Source organism: Telmatherina bonti, assembly GCF_933228915.1.
Source record: "Telmatherina bonti genome assembly, chromosome: 1".
NCBI lineage: Eukaryota > Metazoa > Chordata > Actinopteri > Atheriniformes > Telmatherinidae > Telmatherina > Telmatherina bonti.
In genome coordinates, this window is record NC_136619.1 from 18,504,086 (window position 1) to 18,523,278 (window position 19,193).

Consider the following 19,193-nt stretch of genomic DNA (forward strand, 5'->3'; position numbering starts at 1 on the left):
GAAATATTGAGACTGCAGATCATTCTAAAATAATTGTTGCGTTTTTAAACACATAAAACTTGATTTAATACCAGCAATTTTCAACATATAACAGTCACTTCCCCTGCAAAGTAAAGAGTGGACAGCACCATTATAACATTGTGACGTTCCTTTTAGCAGGAATAGAAAGGACTGGGCCATCTGAGAAAATTTTTCATATATACATATATATATATATATATATATATATATATATATATATATATATATATATATATATATATATCTCAAGCAATAGCTCTAAAATTGAACCCCCCCGCCCCAAGCCAGCATTACTAAAGAGCAGCCATTATGTCCTGTTCTTATATGTTAAAGAAATTCAGTTTGGGTTTTTTTTTTATTTCTACAGAAAATCAAAAGATGATGTGACCAATGAACTCCAACATTAACATTAACCTGACAAGTGGACAAAAAACAGTATAATAAAGTTTGAAAATGAATTATGCTGTGACTACTTGTTACAAGGGTTAGTTTATCCAGTGGTAACAGATGTATAAATGCATAAAGTGTAAAAACCAACATAGGTTTACCCTGTTTTTGTGGGATGAGTACCACATTTCTTTTACTTACATGAGCTAAAAGTGCACTTGATTATTGAGCAACTTTAACTTGACAAACACAACTGAGGGGAAGGGGGTTCATGAGACTTGCCAGCTTTAATATAAAGTTCTGTGCTCACACAGCCTCCAAGGGGTAATATCTCCCAAACACTGCCATTCAAAGCTTGAGGAATCATTCTGCTTAGTAGATCGAAAAACTGGAGAAAGCAATATGAGTAACACTCTGTACAAGACGTATGTTGATCCCAGCAGTTGCTTCAAACAAGAACATGGCAGTCAGTCTTTTATACTGCTTATTTACAGGACAGTCAGCCTAGATGGACCAGCGTCATGACAGTGGTGTATTCATGCTGCAGGATGTCCGTATCGGTGTCACACAATGTGTAGTCATCTTTGACGATGCGATCGCAGCCAATCTCCCCATTGCCGAAAAGACCAAAGAGCGGTATGTTGGGGAAGGCCTTGTGAAAAGCATCTGCCTCTACGTTGGCCTGGTTGTAGTAGTAGTTCTGGCCTCTCCCCACGCAGGCGAACATGAACCCCAGGGTGTTTTTCTCTGGAATTTTGGCTGCTTTTAGTCGCTGGACTGTTGCTTCGGCCGCCTTTACAGTCTCGACGTCTTGGTCCAAGAGCACGGATGCCCCCTGTACTTTAGGGCCGCTCAGAGCCAGGCCCACCACACCACAGGCTCCCTGGCTGCAGCTACAGAGTGAGAAATAAGAAAAGGTGTCAAGCATCATTAAACGTGTAATGACAAAGAAGCTCTGGTCCTGCTATTATTCCTCAAATTTAATCAAAGTATAGTGGTATAAAGAGATCAAAATTAAAAAATATGAAACTTTAAAATGATTTTTACATCATCAGTAGAAATGTGCTTTGTCAAGTGGCGCTTGGCTTGACAGCCTATAAGGTTTTCCACTTTTCCACAGGATTGATGCATATGTACAAAAACATTTATCACTTTTGCTCATAAAGAACCTGGACTGCGTGTGGCATGAACTCACCAGTGTCTGGGAGGCGAGAAGACACTTTCTACCAGCCCTCCAGCAATTAAAGCCTTGCTTTTGGCCAGCGGCTCGAGAATCTGATTGAGGAACCGTGCTCCTCCAGGTCTATATGCCTCATAGACAAACACTAGAACTACACGCAGCTCTGGATTGTCTACTAGTCCTGTAAGGCAAGAATACAAAGTAAAGACAAAAATCAACAAACTATGGAAGATTTTTTACATATGTTCCACATTTCTCATCATAAATGACCTAATGAGTACACTCACCTGCTTCTTTCAGGGCTGCCTGAGAGATGGTCTTCTTACAAAAGTGAAAGGGCTTGATGTGGACCCCCTCAGTACTGGGGAACATGAGTGCAAAGCCAGCCTCCCCCTCCTGGTACTCCCGAGGAGGGCTGGAGCAAGAGCCAGTAGGAGTCACTGTGCAGAAAGCCAATCACAAAATACCATGAAGCTACACTTTATACTGTATGCAGTATCCTAACTTACTTTTGGGCAAAATACTTTGATTTTTTGTTTAGTACTATTAGGTTTTCTGTTTGTTTCCCATTGATTAGATCAGTGTTTCTCAGGACCCACTGCCCTGCATGTTTTAGAGATATTCCTCCTCCAGAACACAAGTCAGATTATTGACCTTCATCATCAAGCTCTTTGCAGCCTGTTAATGAGCAACTTTACTCAGGTGTGTTAAAGTAGGGCTACTATAAAACACGCAGGGATGCGTCTAGAAGACCATGTGTCCTCGTACACAGGGTCCTGAGGACCTAGACTGAGAAACATTGGATTAGATCTTCAGTTGTAGTTGAAGATGAAAATGAACATTTCTGAGTAAAATTCAGGAAAACCCGCAAAAGTCGTAGCCTTATAAGTAGCGTTTCTTATTTTTATTTTTTTTTTTTAGCAAAAGTTGTTAAATTATTGTAAAGCAGACTTTGATGACCCCCATTTATTCACTACGGGATCTGATTTAAACAATTGTTTTCAGGTTCTCAAAACAACAGTTTCATGTGAAGCAAATGTACAGGAGTTAAAAAAAAAATGAGGAGACACAGATTAACTCATTTCTGTATGGACGTGACCTAAACTTATTAATCACAATGGCTCTGAACGGTCATAGTCTCGGCAGACCCCATGTGCTCTTTTGGGGACAACCTTGTAGGGGGTAGGGTGTTGCAGAAATCAGGTATGCTTTATATTAAATGCAGGGGAGTCTAAAGAAAAAAAAAAACAAACAAACAAAAAAAAAAACACTTGAACAAATTTTAATTTCACTTTTTAACTGAAAAAAAGGTAAAAATGGTTTCTGAACTCATACAGTCGGCCTCTGAGTCACCATCTAGTGGCTGTTGGACAACCTGCAGCTTTAATGCATACTGGCAGTGGCTTTCAGTCACTGTGCCATAGCACAGTGGTGTGGCTTGAGAGATGTGTGAGGTGTGCCATAAGAAATTATCTTATTCGAGATATTTTGACAAGAACAACCTCATATTGAGAGTTTAATTTTTCAACATTTTCACTTTGCGGTGTGCCCTGTGATCTTTTCAACAAAAATACCGTACATTGGCTCAGTAGGGGTTGAAAAACACTGGACTACATTGTCACAAACTACAGCAGCGCTGCTGCTTTTACAGAAGCTACACAATGACTTTAACAATGAATAGACAAAGACTTCCATCAAAATAAAACTCAACACTTAACATGTAATTTCACCTCTCTGTATTAATGATGCAATCACAGCCACTGACAGTTTAGTAGTATGTTACAATGCAAATGGTAAAACATTGGGCTTCACTGCCATAAATAAACAATTCATGAGACAGGCAGCCTCATTCGCCGCTCCTACGCTTTATTAGATTCAGATTTAGGGCTTAAATTATTCCTGAGCATAAGCATTGATTTAAAACCCAATTTGTACATTATAGAAAACCTACTATTGTTCATTCAAATCAAGCAAAATTATTTCCATTTATTCCAATTCCCCACTGCGCTCCAGATTATGGCATCAATTATGATTTTCAAGAAAAAAAACTACTGCTAATCACCTTTTTGATTTATGTACACCATATCTAACACTGTAAATTTTCCCCTTTCTAAACACACTCAAACTTCCTAAACCTCATAGCGATTCCAGCTAATTGTATTTATGCTGACCTGTTTAATCCAACAGGAGTTTATCTCAAGATTTAAACAGTGGTTCAGTGTTTGCTTTTTAAGGCTTTTCATTTATTTTTACTGTCTCATACTGTAGTAGTTTGTTGTTTTTAATCAGAGGTGTGGATTTGTAAGTTACAACTGAGCAGCTGCAGAACATGTTGGGTAGTCACATTCACGCAATGAGGCGTAGCAGCATTAGTATCCTTTTCTTGATGCAGTAGTGACAATTTAAATACCTGACAGCAGACTGACTACTGGTACATGCCTAATATAACCTCCAGGAATCAATTTTAGAGGAACAAACACAGGTAGACGTTTACCCTCAGGACTTTCAGTTATGTGCTGTGAAAGGACTACATTTAAGTTAAACTTTTTTTCCCCCTAAACCTAACAAGGTAGTTATGATACTTAAATATTAGATGGTATCTGGACTGAAAATGTTAGATAGTGATCTTCAGTTACCAATATTGTATTGTATGTGGAGAACTCAAAGTTATTCTGTTTGTATTATCAGTTAGACCTAAGTGCATTAATGTAAGCTATAATTCACCTGACAGAAACTTCCTTTACTGATTGGCATCCACATGAGAAAGTAAAACACTAATCTGGTTATAATAATTTCTCAAAAGTCAGTCAAGAAACAGTTTCAAATTTTTACAAAGGCTGTCCAAAACATAATTTTGCTATAACTAGTTTGAGCTGCAGGACACTGTGCAAGTTATCTGTCTGTGTTTCTGGTTTCTATTTTCTGCTTACGTTGTCCTGATTAAAGCTAAGTTTCATATTTCACAATTTCTTCCAAATGAGTCACTTACTCTGAGTAACACAGCCCCATTGTCTCTTAGCATTAATAACCTAATAAATGTTACCTGTTGTGCCGCATTAAGCTGGACAACATGGAAACATATTCACTTCAGTTGACTGTGTTTTTGTTGTCTGAAATAAAAATGCAGGTTGTTCTCTGCCATGATAGCATTTCTTCTCTCTGTATGTCTGGTGGTCAGCTCCGCTCTGAGGCAAACACAGCCACCAGCAGACAAAGAACGTCCACCACGCTTCCCCCCTCACTGTCACACAGACATACAGCAGCAATCTTCATAAAGTAAAGGTCTGTGATCTTTGCATTTACTTTTTACCACAATTAAAGTATTCTGTTGTTTGAACTGCAAAGAAACACACAAGTTCTGCCAGATTTCCTTGACATTCTTAAGAAAGTAGTCCGTTCTCATCTGTTCCACATACACATGCACAAACATGCCACCTCAGCAATGGCAGATGGTCTACTTCTGGCGTTTACCAAGATTAGTTTGTAGGAACCATTCGGTGACTACAACTGTTTTTTGGTGGACTTTGTTACGATGTTTTACTTCATTTGAACAAATGAAGCTGTTCTGGCAGAGTGTTGATGGCAATCAACAATTTACTAGATCTGCTATTCAGAAATAGATTAACCTGACTGGTTCTGACAGGCCCACCTTCAAGCAGATCTTGTCAATCACTCAGGGCAGTATCCTAATCTGATGTTTATCATGGTAATCACCTGTTTAAATGCGAAACTGAAGCTCTCACAAAGGACAATAAGAAAGTTGTGACAACAGCAAACTTATTTATCAGATATAGTTAATAATCTCCTTGTGAATTTGTAAGAAAAAGTGTGCAGTAAACTCAACATGGGATAGCAGAGCTTCCAAACGTAAACGGGTCAGTTAGCGGATCACACCTGTTAAAATATAGCCAGCTGAAAAGCACAGGATAAATGTGCACGTTAAAGAAGCTTTTTTCACCACTTACTGAGTCAGTATATCTATACACAACACAGCATCAAAAGCATGTAATAAATCATTTCATGTAATAGCCAAAAGTAGCTTGAATCCATTTTTTATTAAGCACTGCTTGATGTCTTTAAATGGATAGGCTGCCCCCCCCCGCTACAGCCTGAACTTTATCCAGTTAAAAGATTTAATTCAGCTCAATCAGTTGTGTGCTGAAAACCCCTGTAGTGCCCCCTGGCTGCAATATCACAACTATGTGTTACCACAAACAGCAGAAGCAGTCATTAAATTAGACAGATGATGAGATTGCGATAAGCCATCATCTTTAGGAAAAAGAACATGACTGATGGAGAGCCACTACTCTGGAGGGTTAGGAGAAATGAGGAGTGCAGCATCAGGCATACTCGCCAATGTATCAGTGTATGAGGCAGTGAGATGCCAACCACCAGAGGTGCTTTCCACATAGGCAGCAAAAGAAGAGATTTATGTGTAGTCTTCTCTGGTTAAAAAAAAAAAAAAAAAGTGAAGGATTTGACTTTATAAAAAAAAAAAGAAATTTGTAATGCTGAGAGATGGGGGTGGACTCATTTTCAGGATGGTCAGAAGCTGCAATGTTGACTGGCTGCCCTATTTCAGACTTACTCAGCATCTATAAAAATACTAATTTAAGATGCAATAAGGATATTATTAAATATATAATATTCCACAGTATATTAAAAAACAAATCATAAAATTATCGGAGAGTAGAGATTTTAGATTTTCCTTAATAAAAGGAGAAAATGGTATAAAAGAGGAACACTTACACACTATGCCTGGCGTAGTGATGCCCATGATGTCACAGCCTTTGGGGAAAAGCAGTTTCAGGTCTTCAGCTGTGTCTGGAGAGTGACGACTTCTTTTTGCTTCAGTTTAGTAGGTAAAACAATGATAAATAAAATAAGCAGAAGTCACTCAAAAGTAGTATAACAATGCTTTAATTTCAATATCTGGATATTAAACCATCACACAGTAGCATTAAAGAGGCTGGTGATCAATTCTAAATGTAGAAATATTGTAAAGCATGAACAGTGATATGATCTCAGCCAAATTATTTATATGCAACCAAGATAAAAAGCCAAGGAAACAAATAAATCACCCACTAAAGAAGAGTTACTGTTTTTACAACACTTTTATCAAGGATGTTAGACTTTCGCCAGCCTGTGTACAACGTGTGATATCAAGTTTTTCAAAAGGACCGACAATACCAAATCCATAATTACCATTATAATAAAATGTAGTCAGCAATCATTGCACTTTTATTATGTTTTTTCCCCTTTCAATTTTGACAGCCCAAAATATGTCTGTTCAATCTTGGCATATTGTGTGAAACCAAGTGCATTTTCATCATTGATGTTCATTTGCACTCAGACAAAAATACCCAGTTATATCTGAAAAAGTTTAAATATCGACACAATTTTTTTATACAACTGTTTACATATTGAGGTTATAAATGTGTAATTAAGATAGAATCCAAATGCAGACTTAGTGTTCATTTTATATGAAAGAATAAAGCTTTAATATGTATGCTACAAAATGTAACTGGATCTCTGCTTGATAAGCTGCTTCAGACATAATGTCATGTCATTCATTAAATCTTTATTATTGATCCAAGTAAAATATTGAGTCAACTCATCTCTCAGTGTGAACAAATTGACCATGCACATCTTATAAAAACTAAAAAAAAAATGCATGAGCGCAAATTCATGATGTGGTCGAATTAACAGTGTTTTAACTTAGAGTAATACAAAACAGGAAGGACATCTGAAGAAGACAACACTGGTGCGTGATCTTAAGATAGTTTCCAGGCTGGTGATTAAAAATCCTAAAAATATATATATATATATAGCACCATCACCAAAGATTACTTCTCCTGATGAATAACAACTGAAGATGATCAGATTCAGGACATCTGGACACTCACTTTCTGCAAATATTTCACAAATTGTGAATTTTATGTTGGTTTTTTAATCTTTATGTGGCTATTGTGTGTGCTTTATTTAAAAACTTAAATAAAAATTGCGTGAGTGAACTGTACAACAGATGCATTTTCCTTTGACCTATTGTGTCAAATAAACAGTAGGTTATATACAGTTGTACCAACCTTTGTTTTGTCTGTCGCAATAAGCTTGTCCATTGAAGGCCTCGCAGTCTACCATTGCTAGAACTGTTTTAGGCAGGAGAAATACTTTCTGCAAGTATTCGAAAGAGATAATTACAATATTAAAACACCCGTTTTTAAAATTTTAAGTAAAATATAACATTAATCTCCAATAATATAATTCAAGACATGTTCAAAAGGCAGACTTTTTTTTTTCCCCTCTTTGTGAATTTTCTCTACGTCATGATCAATAACTAGCCAAAGGTCCAGAAGTGTTTTTCCTTGGTCAACTTCAACACTATAAGAAATGGTATAAATGCCGAATTTGCTCAAATGTTTCCCAGAAAATGACACCTCGAGCTAACATTTTCTTACGTGTTGCTATGATGAGCAACGAAGCAGCCACTGAACATTTCTACCTTTCTTCGTCATGTTACTAATGTGTCCCGCTATTGTAGTTTATTTTTGTTTCATTTCCGCATCATTTCCTTTTACCATTAATTCCCTTCAGTCACGCAACTTCAATGGCTTACCTCCACTTCTTCCACCAGGATGCTGCAGAGAGAATGGAGCTCTGTGGTGGAGGGTCCACATGCGGACACCCAGGCCAGCTGCTGCTGGGTCCTGAGCACTCTGCGGGCGCTGTTCCTCCACAGTCTGCACACGCTGACAAACAAAAAAAAACCACAAACACCGTCCGTTTCACCTCACATCCCAAAACCAACTTAGTTTCTTTGCTTAAACCCTGGTTAAAGTGCAACGAGAGAAAACACAGCCCCGTTATCATACAAAATCCCAATTGTATGAGTGCATAAAGCTGCTGCTTTACCTTCCCTTTTCCCAAAATCGCAAGATTTTACATATTTAGTTACGTTTCCATTCGACATTAGCCATCAGTTTAGCATGTAAATATTTCCCATTACCTCGCGATCCGGAGAAGCGATTTGGTTGGTATGAACGTCAGAATTCTCTCAACTACTTCGGCAACATTGCTGAGCACGTACGATGCTTTGCTGTCTTGTAAAGTCTCACTTAACTCTTGATTCTCACTCATATTTCGCCCTTAAGTGATGGGATTTCTAGCACAGCTGCCCAGCTACGAACTTTTACCTCTGCACTTCCACCGCTGTAGTGACGCTTTAGTGCGCTACTGCCCCCCTGCGGCGCGGAGGGGTATAGCGATCAGAGTGGGACTTCATTACCAAGTTTTCACATGCAAGAAATTTCTCCCGTTTTGGCAGGAAGGTACGAAAGACAAAGGCTATCAGGATGCTTCAAATCAAGATCTGTTATACCGTCTTATTAAACTAGTTGCAGGACAATTTAAGCAAATAACATTTGTGCTGATATGTTTTCATAGACAACACCAGTTACTTTGCTTTCTTGTCCCTTTAGAAGGCTGTTCTGAACATTTGTGGAAAGCAAACATGACACTTGCCTTTTACAGTATTAAAGGTTTATCATTGCTACATATTACACTCCTAGGTGCTCACCTAAAGCATGTGTAGGTCCAAAAGTGTCATGAATGCTAAATTGTAAGCTATTAAAAGGTTTAAGGTATATTTTTCAGGTTAAGCATTTGCTATGGTTGCACTTAGAAAGGAAAGGCTCAGTTTTATTTTCTATTGTGTGAAAAAGTTTCTGAAACATTCTTTCAAATCCCCCCCCCCCTCAATATTTCTTCAAAGCATGGAGGAACAGATAAAATGAAAAACAAAAACACCAGTAAAAGATCTTGGTTCAACCATTTATTCATGATTTTTTTCAAAGATAAAATGGGAGAAAAAAAAAAAAAAAGCTTTTTCAAGAGAAAACATCTTCATAAGAGACAGTACAGAGCAAAGAGATTTCTCTCACTTCACTGAAAATGCAGTACATTCTAAACCGTGCTGAACTGGGAGAGAAAAACATCAATACTACATGTGTTTATAATACAAAAGAAACTGACAAAATCAACTTCACTAAAGTACATATAATAAAAGTCCCTTTTATATAACCTTGGCTTAAATTATGGCTTCATTCAAAATGATCATGTGCAGTATGTTTACCACAAAAAGTGCAAAGTCCCAACATATATATGTAAACAATTCTGGATTATCAGTGAATTTAAACCTTTGAATAGAACATGTAATACAAACAGTAAAGTTAAATTGCTGCTCATAAGCTAGTAACTGCTACTGTGGGTAGAGCACGTGTCCTCGAGTTGACAAAGCCAGGAGAGACCAAAACCCAAACCTCCATAACATCTGGAGCAGTCGCATGTTGGAGCCAGCCATATTCGGTATGTGATGTAATGTGGGTAGAGGAAAAGAGCTGGGTCAAATATTAACCATCTCCATTAGAGTCTGATCCAGCATCTGCTTTATGCTCAGGCCCTCTTCTTTAGCACGTGTGAGTTTATCTGTTAATATAGTATTACAACAGTTAAAAGACCATCAAACAAGCCAACAGAGCAGAGAAAACAGACAAGGTTCTGGTCCAGCATAACAGTAACTAACATGCCAACATTGTAACAAACCCGACGAGTTTGAAATTTTACCTCACTAGATCTTATTTTTAGACATTACTGACAAGCTTTGTTATTAAGTACATATCCTTGTTTCATCAAGCTTAAATCCATTTTGATAAAAAAAAAAATTTTAGCTTGGAATTGATATAAGTTATTGACAGGGATGAAGTGTGACTGCACAAATGTTTGCAAGACAAACTTAGTCTAAAATATCCTAAACTGCTTTTAAAAAAAAAAAAAAAAAAAAAAAAGTTCTGTTAATATGTGAGGCTTATACCCATTTGAGGATCAGAGGGGGTGTCTTGAGTCAACATGCAGTCATTCATAGGGACTTTTCTACCACCACTAGTCAGCCATCAAAGGTCTTGTTGCTACATCCTAAACATACAATCTTTGCTACAATTCAGCTTTGTGTGACTTTTCCTGATCAACTAGGGGCTGCGAGTTTACCTAGTTCACAGTGGCTCGCAAGCATCACAGCATTTAAATAGGACTAAAACCAACTGAAATAACATGCTTAAAATTTTTTTTAAAGAAATTACTGACCTGAGGCTGTTCACTGACAGGCTACAGAAAATAAATGCCAAGTTTTTTTTCCTCAAATCTGCACTGCAACTAAAATAGTCAGTTGTTTGATTTCCACATAGACTCAAACACAAAACATCTTTTTATATTAGTTTTTTTGTGAAAGCTCCACTTGGAAACACATGTAGAAATTTAAACTCTTAGAGTCAAGCTTCCCAGTGGTTTAGAGTAAAATAAAATCAAAGCTGCAGCCAATGCGTGTATTCCAGCTTTGACAATAACTGAAGAGATCCGTCAAATCTGTTAAAACTTTGCCAAAGCTAAAAAAATTACTCAGCATCCCACTTAAGACTGTGATTGGAGAAAAGAATGGAAATCTTATTAGAGAAGATTGCTCACATTATGTGTCGCAGACACCAGCATTTTTTTATCATGTCATAATATTCCTGGACTCTGAAGTGTCAGGAAAAAAAAAGGTCAGGTGTGAGAAGCCAGTCCAGTTTATGCCTCGTTTAAGGCTACTCTCAGTTCATTGGTCAGAATACGATTTTTCTCAATCTGCTTGTAAAGATGGTCTTGACCGTCGGAAAGCAGTAAGAAGAGAAGGAAAGAGACAGAAGGCAGGTTAGTACAAAAGACAAAGTGTTTGCTTTAATCTAATCTAAATTAATGTGTTAGTTTTTTCAAACGGAGGAGCTACTAACTTCATGAACACAAGTTAAAACTGTCCATCTTTCCACATAAATGTCATTGCTTTGTAAGAATTGAATTTTCATTTGTGCCTTTTTAAAAATTGTTTTACAAAATGGGGGGAGGGCATGACGAGTGTTAGCCTGAGACCTCTAAAGTGATCATATTAGATTTGAAAAATGAAAAAGATTTAATAAAAAAAAAAAAATCCATGTACACTTTTTATATTATCTTTGATTATAGTAAAAAAATTACCCTTTTTAAATGCCAATGGCTGCATTGACATCCAGATCATTTTTAATGTTTGTGATGAAGTTACATTTCAAACATATCTAGTTTCTCTTCCACCACATATCCGTCAATGCAACTCCTCAAGCGGCATAAAAGACTTGCTCTTGTAAAGGAACATTAAACTTCTACTGAACTGGGACTGTATTTTAAAAGACTATGTTGAGGCCCTAAAACTAATACCAAATCAAGATGTTTTGGTCATTAAATTTACAATTCCTAGAGGTTCAAATGATCTGTTCAGACACAGCACAATTACTGAATAAGCTGATTATCAAAGGGAAGGAACTTATCACGACTATGGTAACTTACCATAGCCGTCATTTCCATGACAGTCCTCTCAAACAGAAAAAGAACAGTAAATGGGAGAGGAGCTAAAGAGTTTATTCAAAAGCTACTCAACAAAATAAATTAAAACAGACAAAAATCAAGAAAAAAAGGGGGGACAAGTGGAAATAAAGAAACATCGCAGGAGAAAGGGAAAGAGCTGACAAAGATGTAAGAATGTTTATTTTACAGAAAACATTATGGCTGAAAAGTCTGTATGAGAAATGGAACAATGGGTGCTGGCAGCGATGGCCCAATGTGCAGTAGTGGCAGGGTATTATAGAAACAAAGGAAACAGAAAGTTGGGCTGTGCTGCACAGGAGAGAAATGATGACGCTCAACCAGCTTCTGGAGGGAGGGGTGAAAAAGTTTAGCTGTGAAAACAGAAGAGCACAAATGTTGGAGGGAGAAAAAAAAAAAAAACGAAAAGGAAAAACAGCATGCAAAACAGAAGATAAGGATGCAGGAACAACCAAGAAAAGCTAGGAAACGAGAATGAAACTTCAATGTATCTTTGATGCAAGAGACTGCGGAAAGACTACAACTCACTATATCTAAGAATTAGATCCAAAACGCTGAGTTAGGTCGCAAATCAAAGTTAACGGAGAAATAAAAGAAAAATCTGTCTTAGAATTAATCTGAATAAAAGATAAATAATAAAGAATTAATAAATCAGTGCACTCAAACATGCCACAAGAGGGAGCTACTGTAACAGTGGCTAGGAGTGTTAGCATCTAAGGCACAAAGCAGAATCAAGCATGTTGGGAATTACATGGAAGTCATGTCGTTGAGGGCGTGGTCCAGCTCCTCGCTGATGGCCTTGTACTTCAGTTTCTGGGCATACAGCTCATCTATCATGTGGTAGTTATTAAGTGGCAGATTTGAAAACAAGAACACAGGGAAAAATACACATGACAGGGTAAGAGAATGGAAATAGAAATAAAAAAATTTAAAAAAACAAATGAAAAGGAGAAAACAAGAAAAAGCGGAGGACAGAAATAGGAAGGGCATATGAACAGCTGCTGATATAGTGGTCAGATTCCTGAGGAGTCACGGAGAAACTGCTTCATGTTCCATGACCGTGTGACGACCGCTGAGGACGAGCTGGCCTTGAACAGTCTACACCAGAATGCTACACCACACTGTGGTGAGAAATGTTGCCAACATGAATAATATCATGCTGGCCTCCACAGATCGCTGCTTTGTTACCCCGTAGACAACTGACTGTGCAGATATTTGTTTTAAACACTATTCAACATCCTGGTTATCATCATTTCTCCCTGCTGATTAGTTTTACTTTCAGATATAAAATTATGGAAGGACACCCAGTTTCTGTCCACTTATGAGCCAACAGAGTTTCTTCCTGCACGGACTGGTTTAGTAAGTCAATAAAACCAAAGTCCCCCTCTAGTTTGTTTTAAACAAGTTCAATGAAAAGCTTTTCAGAGAAAATAAAGTGTAAAGGATTCATACCCTCCAGGTCATCAATGGTCTTCTCAAGCTTGGCGACTGATCTCTCAGCGAACTCAGCACGGGTCTCAGCCTGAATGGAGGAGTACGGTTTAACATTAGCAACACTCACTAGGAAGCTGCTCCGGAAACAAATACTGTTTGAGGGTTTAACTGAAGTAGGTAAAAATTTATAAGTAGTTTATTTTACAAAAAGAACCTCTTAAAATTTCAACACAGGATGGATAATTTCTTTTTTTTTTTTTAAAGTATCATTTGTTCATAACTCTGGCTCACTCACCTCCTTCAGCTTGTCTGTGAGAACCTTGATCTCCTCCTCGTACTTGTCCTCCTTCTGCGAGTACTGTGGTTACATTGCAAAAGATCAAAGTTAGAAAATGTTACAAGAATCACTCAAACTTCACAAGTTTACACAGAGAAATGTGGGAATGAATCTTCTTGATGAACCATCCTACCTTTTCTGCCTGAGCCTCCAGAGACTTCAGGTTGTTCTGCACGGTTTTCAGCTCCTCCTCAAGCTCGGAGCATTTGCTGTCGAGTGCGATTGAAGAAGTGAATTACGCATTAGATCTCTGCAAGTTTTGCTTAATAATCATTATAGAGAAAAAATATGAGGAAGAGGAAGCTACCCTTCAGACAGCTCAGCACGCTCCTCTGTACGTTCCAAGTCACTCTCAATGATCACCAGCTTACGGGCCACCTGAAATCACAACACAGAGTCCAGTCCCATACATCAGACAGATTTCAGCATACTTTCATAATCAGCTATTAATGTAAAGTCAGAAAAGCCAGTGAGGGCAGCTGTTCAATCCCAACAACATAATGCAGACACTTATAAAGTGCAGTGCACGGCTGAGAAACTCGCCTCCTCATATTTGCGGTCAGCCTCCTCAGCAATGTGTTTGGCCTCTTTTAGCTGGATCTCCTGCAGCTCCATCTTCTCCTCATCCTTCATTGCCCTGTTCTCAATGACTTTCATGCCTCTGTGGGAGCGAAAACAGGTTTGCTGGTGAGTCCAAATAATATTTTGCATGTCACACTGGAGTTCAAGAAATCCCAGTAATCATCAAACAGCATCTGGTACAAAACAGCTCTCATTCATGTACTGTGCTGATGAAGACTGTATAAAACTCAACATGGACAAATCACTGTCCAAACAATATATTTTGGTATTTTTCTCCACACACGTAATATTGTGATCTACTCTGATGACTGTGTGAAAAGCTATGAATGAAATAACACTAAATCATGATCATTACAAGCAGTTCAACTGCATCGTCCATTCTCTCAACACCTGCATTAAATACACATTTAGTTTCACAATCTGACAGATCAGGAGCATGCACCAGCATATGGAGTTACTCTGCATTAAGTGATATCATCAAGACATTATGAGAAATCAATAAGGAAACTACTTTGTTGCTCTTAATGACCTTTGTTATTAACTTGGCCGCAATAAACAATCCTGTACCAGCATCCTGGAACACAATGCTTTGTTCAATCCAAACTTCATGACCTCGTCCTTCAATAAATACGGGACAATGCAAACCTAATGTTTGATTCTGCATATCCTGTATGAAACAGCATATGACTTAAGCATGTTAACCAAGCTAGACTCCAACTTCCCTGTGACTCTTAACTGGACAAAGTGGTTAAGAAAATGAATGAATTTTAACCAAGTGAAAGATGCATACCTCTCACTCTCATCAGCAGCCTTCTCTGCCTCCTCCAGCTTGGTCAGAGCTGTGGCCAGACGCTCCTGAGCACGGTCCAACTCCTCCTCAACCAGCTGGATACGCCTGTTCAGGGAAGCTACATCACCCTCAGCCTAGGAGAGTCAAAGCAAGTTTATTTGTATAACAAGTGACTGTGCAATAAATTAGGTTTTAATTACTAAAACATAAAAAAAAAAAAAAAAAATTTAAAAAAAAGCCTATCTCATGTTGTCAAAGGAGAACATGGGTTTCTTTAGGAACCAAGCCAGGAAGAGGGATGTGGGGTAACATTTTTAGACCAAACATTACTCTTTAAAAAAATTTTTATATACATTTCTTTTTTAAATAAAACCTGTTAGTTATGTATTTAAGGAAAATGGTGGACAACAGTCCACCCACTCCTCCTTTCCAGCCAAACCTACAATTTCCTGCCTTACAGTGATTTACTTGTCCCGTCCCATAAACGAATTAGCTCCCAAATTCGCCGTGGATTAAAGTAAATGGCACCTTCATATACTTAAACTAGCAGGTGGCACAGCTCGAGAGGGTTTTATCTAGTGAAGACCAATGCTGCTGCTGCTGCTCTAACCTCACCCTGCTTTGTAACAGGGTGGTTTGTTTATTCGGGATGTTCAGGGTGGTGTCCCTTCAGCCACGCATCCTTTCTTCACATCCTACAATGACCTAACTTTAAACTCACCTCCCTTGGTACCCGGCTGTATTCGAACACAAACCATGGCTATTAGGCCTAGCGGCCACGCTTTTTGACCAGATTTGCTCCTAATGCCTCCTGCAGCCACGGGGCTAATTGCCTTAAATCATTAGCAGCTTACAGCTTCCCTCGCGCTCCTCTCCTGGTTCAGTTCCCGCTGTAACAACGCTGCTCGGTCCTCCGCTGCATCGGCCTGCTCCTGCAGCGACTTGATTTTCTTCTTCACGGCTTCCAGGGAGCTCCCAGCGGCCATTTCTTTCGCTTTTCTGCTCTTGGCTACACAAGTTTTCTTTCAGCTATGTGCAGGCTCCCTCCACGCAGGTACAGACACAGTTGGGGATGCGGCGCGTTTGATCCCTGCCCCCACCGCCTTTAATCAACCGCTGATGAGGATTGGGACGTGCCACCGACCCCGGAAGTAACACATTTTACTCACGTAAAATAGAAATGACGAACTAGATAATTGTATACAAATAATATTGATTACTGATCCTTTTAAAATCTGATCTTATTCTATTGTGTCGTTTTCTTGCTGCTATATGACTGTATAAATATCAAGCATTTTGACGCGCATCCCCGATTTCTAGATTGAGCCAGTCCTATCAAGATCACGGCTCCAAACATCACACATTTATTCAGTCACGAGCTACAGCAACAACTGGATCTAATCACAAACATATATTTTGCTTATTTCATTTATTAAAACAAAAATTATATCTTCACTATAAATAAGCTTGCTTCTTAAATCTCAGTCACTTTTATTGGTCTAAAGAAAAAAAAACATGTAATTGCTTGTATAAAATATCTATTAATGTAAAACGCCTTTTTGCATTTCATATTGTGTGATTTTTTTTGTTGTTGTTGTTGTTGTTTGTTTATTTTGTTATTTGTCTTTATTTGACCATTAATTCATGTCTGTAAGGTCAACCTAAATGTGTCGAATTAAAACTACAAAACTAAACACGTATATGTTTTTTTTTTAATGTTTTTTCTTTTTTTTTCCTGACAATGAACCAGTCAGACTGTACTAGATAATTCCAGGTATAAATTATGTTTGTTTATGTCATGGTGCCTGTTGCTTAATTTGTTTGTTTTTTCACTGTGACATCATTGATTAGGCTTAATTGGCGTAACGTTAAACGCTGTCATAAACTAGTAACGTCATCCGGATTGTGCTGAGCTAAGTACAAACTGATACCAGCACCATCACAAATCTGTCAAGGTTTTTTTAGGCCCAAAATGTCCCTTTAAAACGCCCGACTGAAACCGGACACTGGCCCTCCGATATGTCCAAAGGACAGGGCGATGCAACGGTACGCCAGTAAACTGTGGCCTTACCATATACAGAGAGCAAGAGCTAAATTTAACAGCCCCTATACTCATCCTATACAGCCCAAGTGTGCCTTTATGTGCAAGTTGATTGTTGTATTTGGTAGGGAATAAAGTCCATGTATTGGACTAGTAATGTGAACTTTCTCATCTAGCTCATGGGGTGTTGCAAGGTAGACTTGGTGTCCCTCTTAAGATTCTCCCAGAAGCCAAACTCACATCTGTGGCTTTCTTCTCAGCGAGCTCCAGTTTCTCCTGGGCATCCTTCAGGGCTTCAGAGTACTTGTCCAACTCATCCTCAGTTGCCTTCAGCTTCTTCTGCAGTGCTACCAGGTCATCCTCAAGCTGACATGCAGAGAAAAGTTTTATTCACGTGGAAAACTAGAGGATACACTCAGACTTGTTATAATCCAGCATTTTGCTACTTTAGAAGCTATTTAGACAGTCTGGGATTAATATTAGTTTTAAAATCCATTTGTTCTAAATGAATTTGGCTTCAAATTTAACCTAATATTTGAATTGTGGCCTGCCAAAAGTTCATGCAAAACATTCCCAGTTTATCTGATTCATGCAGTCCACATATGAAATCATGATATAATTTTTTTAAAGCAATTATCATTTTTCTAAAAGTAAATTTAATTATATAAAACCACATTTATCAATTCTCAGAAAAGGCAACCATGCAATGCCATGCACACTGTGCCATTGGCACCTGAGCTTGAAAGTGCCAGTGCACATTTCACACTAGACACTGACCTGTTTGCTTCTGTCCTCAGCTGCTTTCTTGTCTGACTCGGCCTGCTCAGCTCTGTCCAAGGCATTCTCCTTGTCGAGCTTGAGCATCTGCATCTTCTTCTTGATGGCATCCATGGCTGTTTAGTGTTGGAGGTCTCTGCGTGAGCCACAAACAAAAGGAACTGAATGGAATTGATGGGAGCGTCTGAACCACACTGAACGCCAAGCTGGAGTGCGAGCTCGCTAAGACTGTAGAGAGTCAAATATGTATTTTGACCTGGCAGATACTGGATACCAAATACTTTTTTGGAAACAACTGCAGCTGCTTGCCAACACGGGACCGGACTTTTTTCCTAATCTCTTCACTGATTCGCCCCTCCAAGACATTTGACCACTTCTGTGACTATACATGGGGTACAGGCGTCAGAACGACACTCCCTCCTCACACCAAGACGTCTACTCCTATTTCTATCACCCTGCAAGTGGAAGCAGTGTCAATACTCAAGAGGTAGTAGAGCTCTAAGGGGGGGTGATTTGGGAGAAACATTTTCATGATATTGACCCAATTTTCGCCTAAAAAGATGAAACATGAATTTCAATCCAAGGAAGACATCAAAGGAATATTCATTTTTATTTTAGTTTTTCAATCATTTTTCTTCTCTTCTTAGTTTGGTGACATGGAATTAAATGATTTGAGGATGCATAAGGTCTTCTCCCCTAAAATTTCCATTTGTTTCCTTGTTTTTCCAGTGATGAGCAGTGATTTAAGTACAATAGAATTTCATGCATCAAAGCAATTCACACAAAACAAATATAACAGATTGGATAAGCCCCTATGAAAGCTCTTCTCTCTCTGAGGCATGTCATATTAGCCAGTATGGCCTGCTAGTCTTCCTGAGATCATTTCAGCAGCTTCCTTGCAACATAGTTCAACTCTCGTGTAGCAATCAGATAGGCTTGGCTCTTTGTAGAGGTATATCATCAAGCTTGTTCAACTCCTAATACATGCCTGAGAGAACTATCTCAAATGGGCCATGGTGGATACAGTACTGTGGGCTTTGGAAGATACAGAAGCTCTGGCATTTCAGCAGGCCCCCTCAATAGGCCTGTGTGATAGTTCACAGGGCCAGTAGCACAGCTGCAGCTGTCACACATAACCTGTGGTTAGGACTGGGGGATGGTTGAGCAATAACACATTACTGTCAATTACAGTGATTCCTTT

At 38.5% G+C, this 19,193-nt stretch overlaps 2 protein-coding genes across 3 annotated transcripts; both read right to left on the reverse strand.

Moving 5' to 3' along the window:
* Positions 1-298: 298 nt before the first annotated feature.
* fbxo22 (F-box protein 22) lies at positions 299-8,754 on the reverse strand. Its single transcript, XM_079245498.1, has 7 exons — positions 8,595-8,754; positions 8,205-8,337; positions 7,675-7,762; positions 6,338-6,436; positions 1,876-2,028; positions 1,604-1,769; positions 299-1,301 (listed from the first exon to the last, which is right to left on the reverse strand). Exons 1-7 carry the CDS (start codon positions 8,723-8,725, stop codon positions 908-910), a joined length of 1,164 nt encoding a protein of 387 aa, XP_079101624.1. The 5' UTR covers positions 8,726-8,754; the 3' UTR covers positions 299-907.
* Positions 8,755-12,165: 3,411 nt separating this feature from the next.
* LOC306759608 (tropomyosin alpha-1 chain-like) lies at positions 12,166-18,212 on the reverse strand. 2 transcript variants are annotated; one of them, XM_079245296.1, is made up of 10 exons: positions 17,993-18,212; positions 17,456-17,581; positions 15,175-15,308; positions 14,346-14,463; positions 14,110-14,180; positions 13,936-14,011; positions 13,761-13,823; positions 13,484-13,553; positions 12,783-12,861; positions 12,166-12,384 (listed from the first exon to the last, which is right to left on the reverse strand). In XM_079245296.1, the coding sequence occupies exons 1-10, from the start codon at positions 18,104-18,106 to the stop codon at positions 12,381-12,383; spliced, it is 855 nt and encodes a 284-aa protein (XP_079101422.1). In that variant the 5' UTR covers positions 18,107-18,212; the 3' UTR covers positions 12,166-12,380. The 2 variants fall into 2 exon arrangements, with proteins under 2 accessions (XP_079101422.1, XP_079101423.1); XM_079245297.1 differs by lacking the exon at positions 12,783-12,861.
* Positions 18,213-19,193: the final 981 nt, after the last annotated feature.

Excerpts from the sequence above, each read along its gene's own strand:
- LOC306759608 (XM_079245297.1), bottom strand. The coding sequence starts at position 18,106 with ATGGATGCCATCAAGAAGAAGATGCAGATGCTCAAGCTCGACAAGGAG. Across the intron at positions 15,309-17,455 it reads CTGAGAAGAAAGCCACAGAT|GCTGAGGGTGATGTAGCTTC; the intron begins GTGAGTTTGGCT and ends TGACTCTCCTAG. Across the intron at positions 14,181-14,345 it reads CTGACCGCAAATATGAGGAG|GTGGCCCGTAAGCTGGTGAT; the intron begins GCGAGTTTCTCA and ends TTGTGATTTCAG.
- fbxo22 (XM_079245498.1), bottom strand. The coding sequence starts at position 8,725 with ATGAGTGAGAATCAAGAGTTAAGTGAGACTTTACAAGACAGCAAAGCA. Across the intron at positions 8,338-8,594 it reads TCGCTTCTCCGGATCGCGAG|CGTGTGCAGACTGTGGAGGA; the intron begins GTAATGGGAAAT and ends TTTGTTTGTCAG. Across the intron at positions 1,770-1,875 it reads GGCAGCCCTGAAAGAAGCAG|GACTAGTAGACAATCCAGAG; the intron begins GTGAGTGTACTC and ends CTTGCCTTACAG.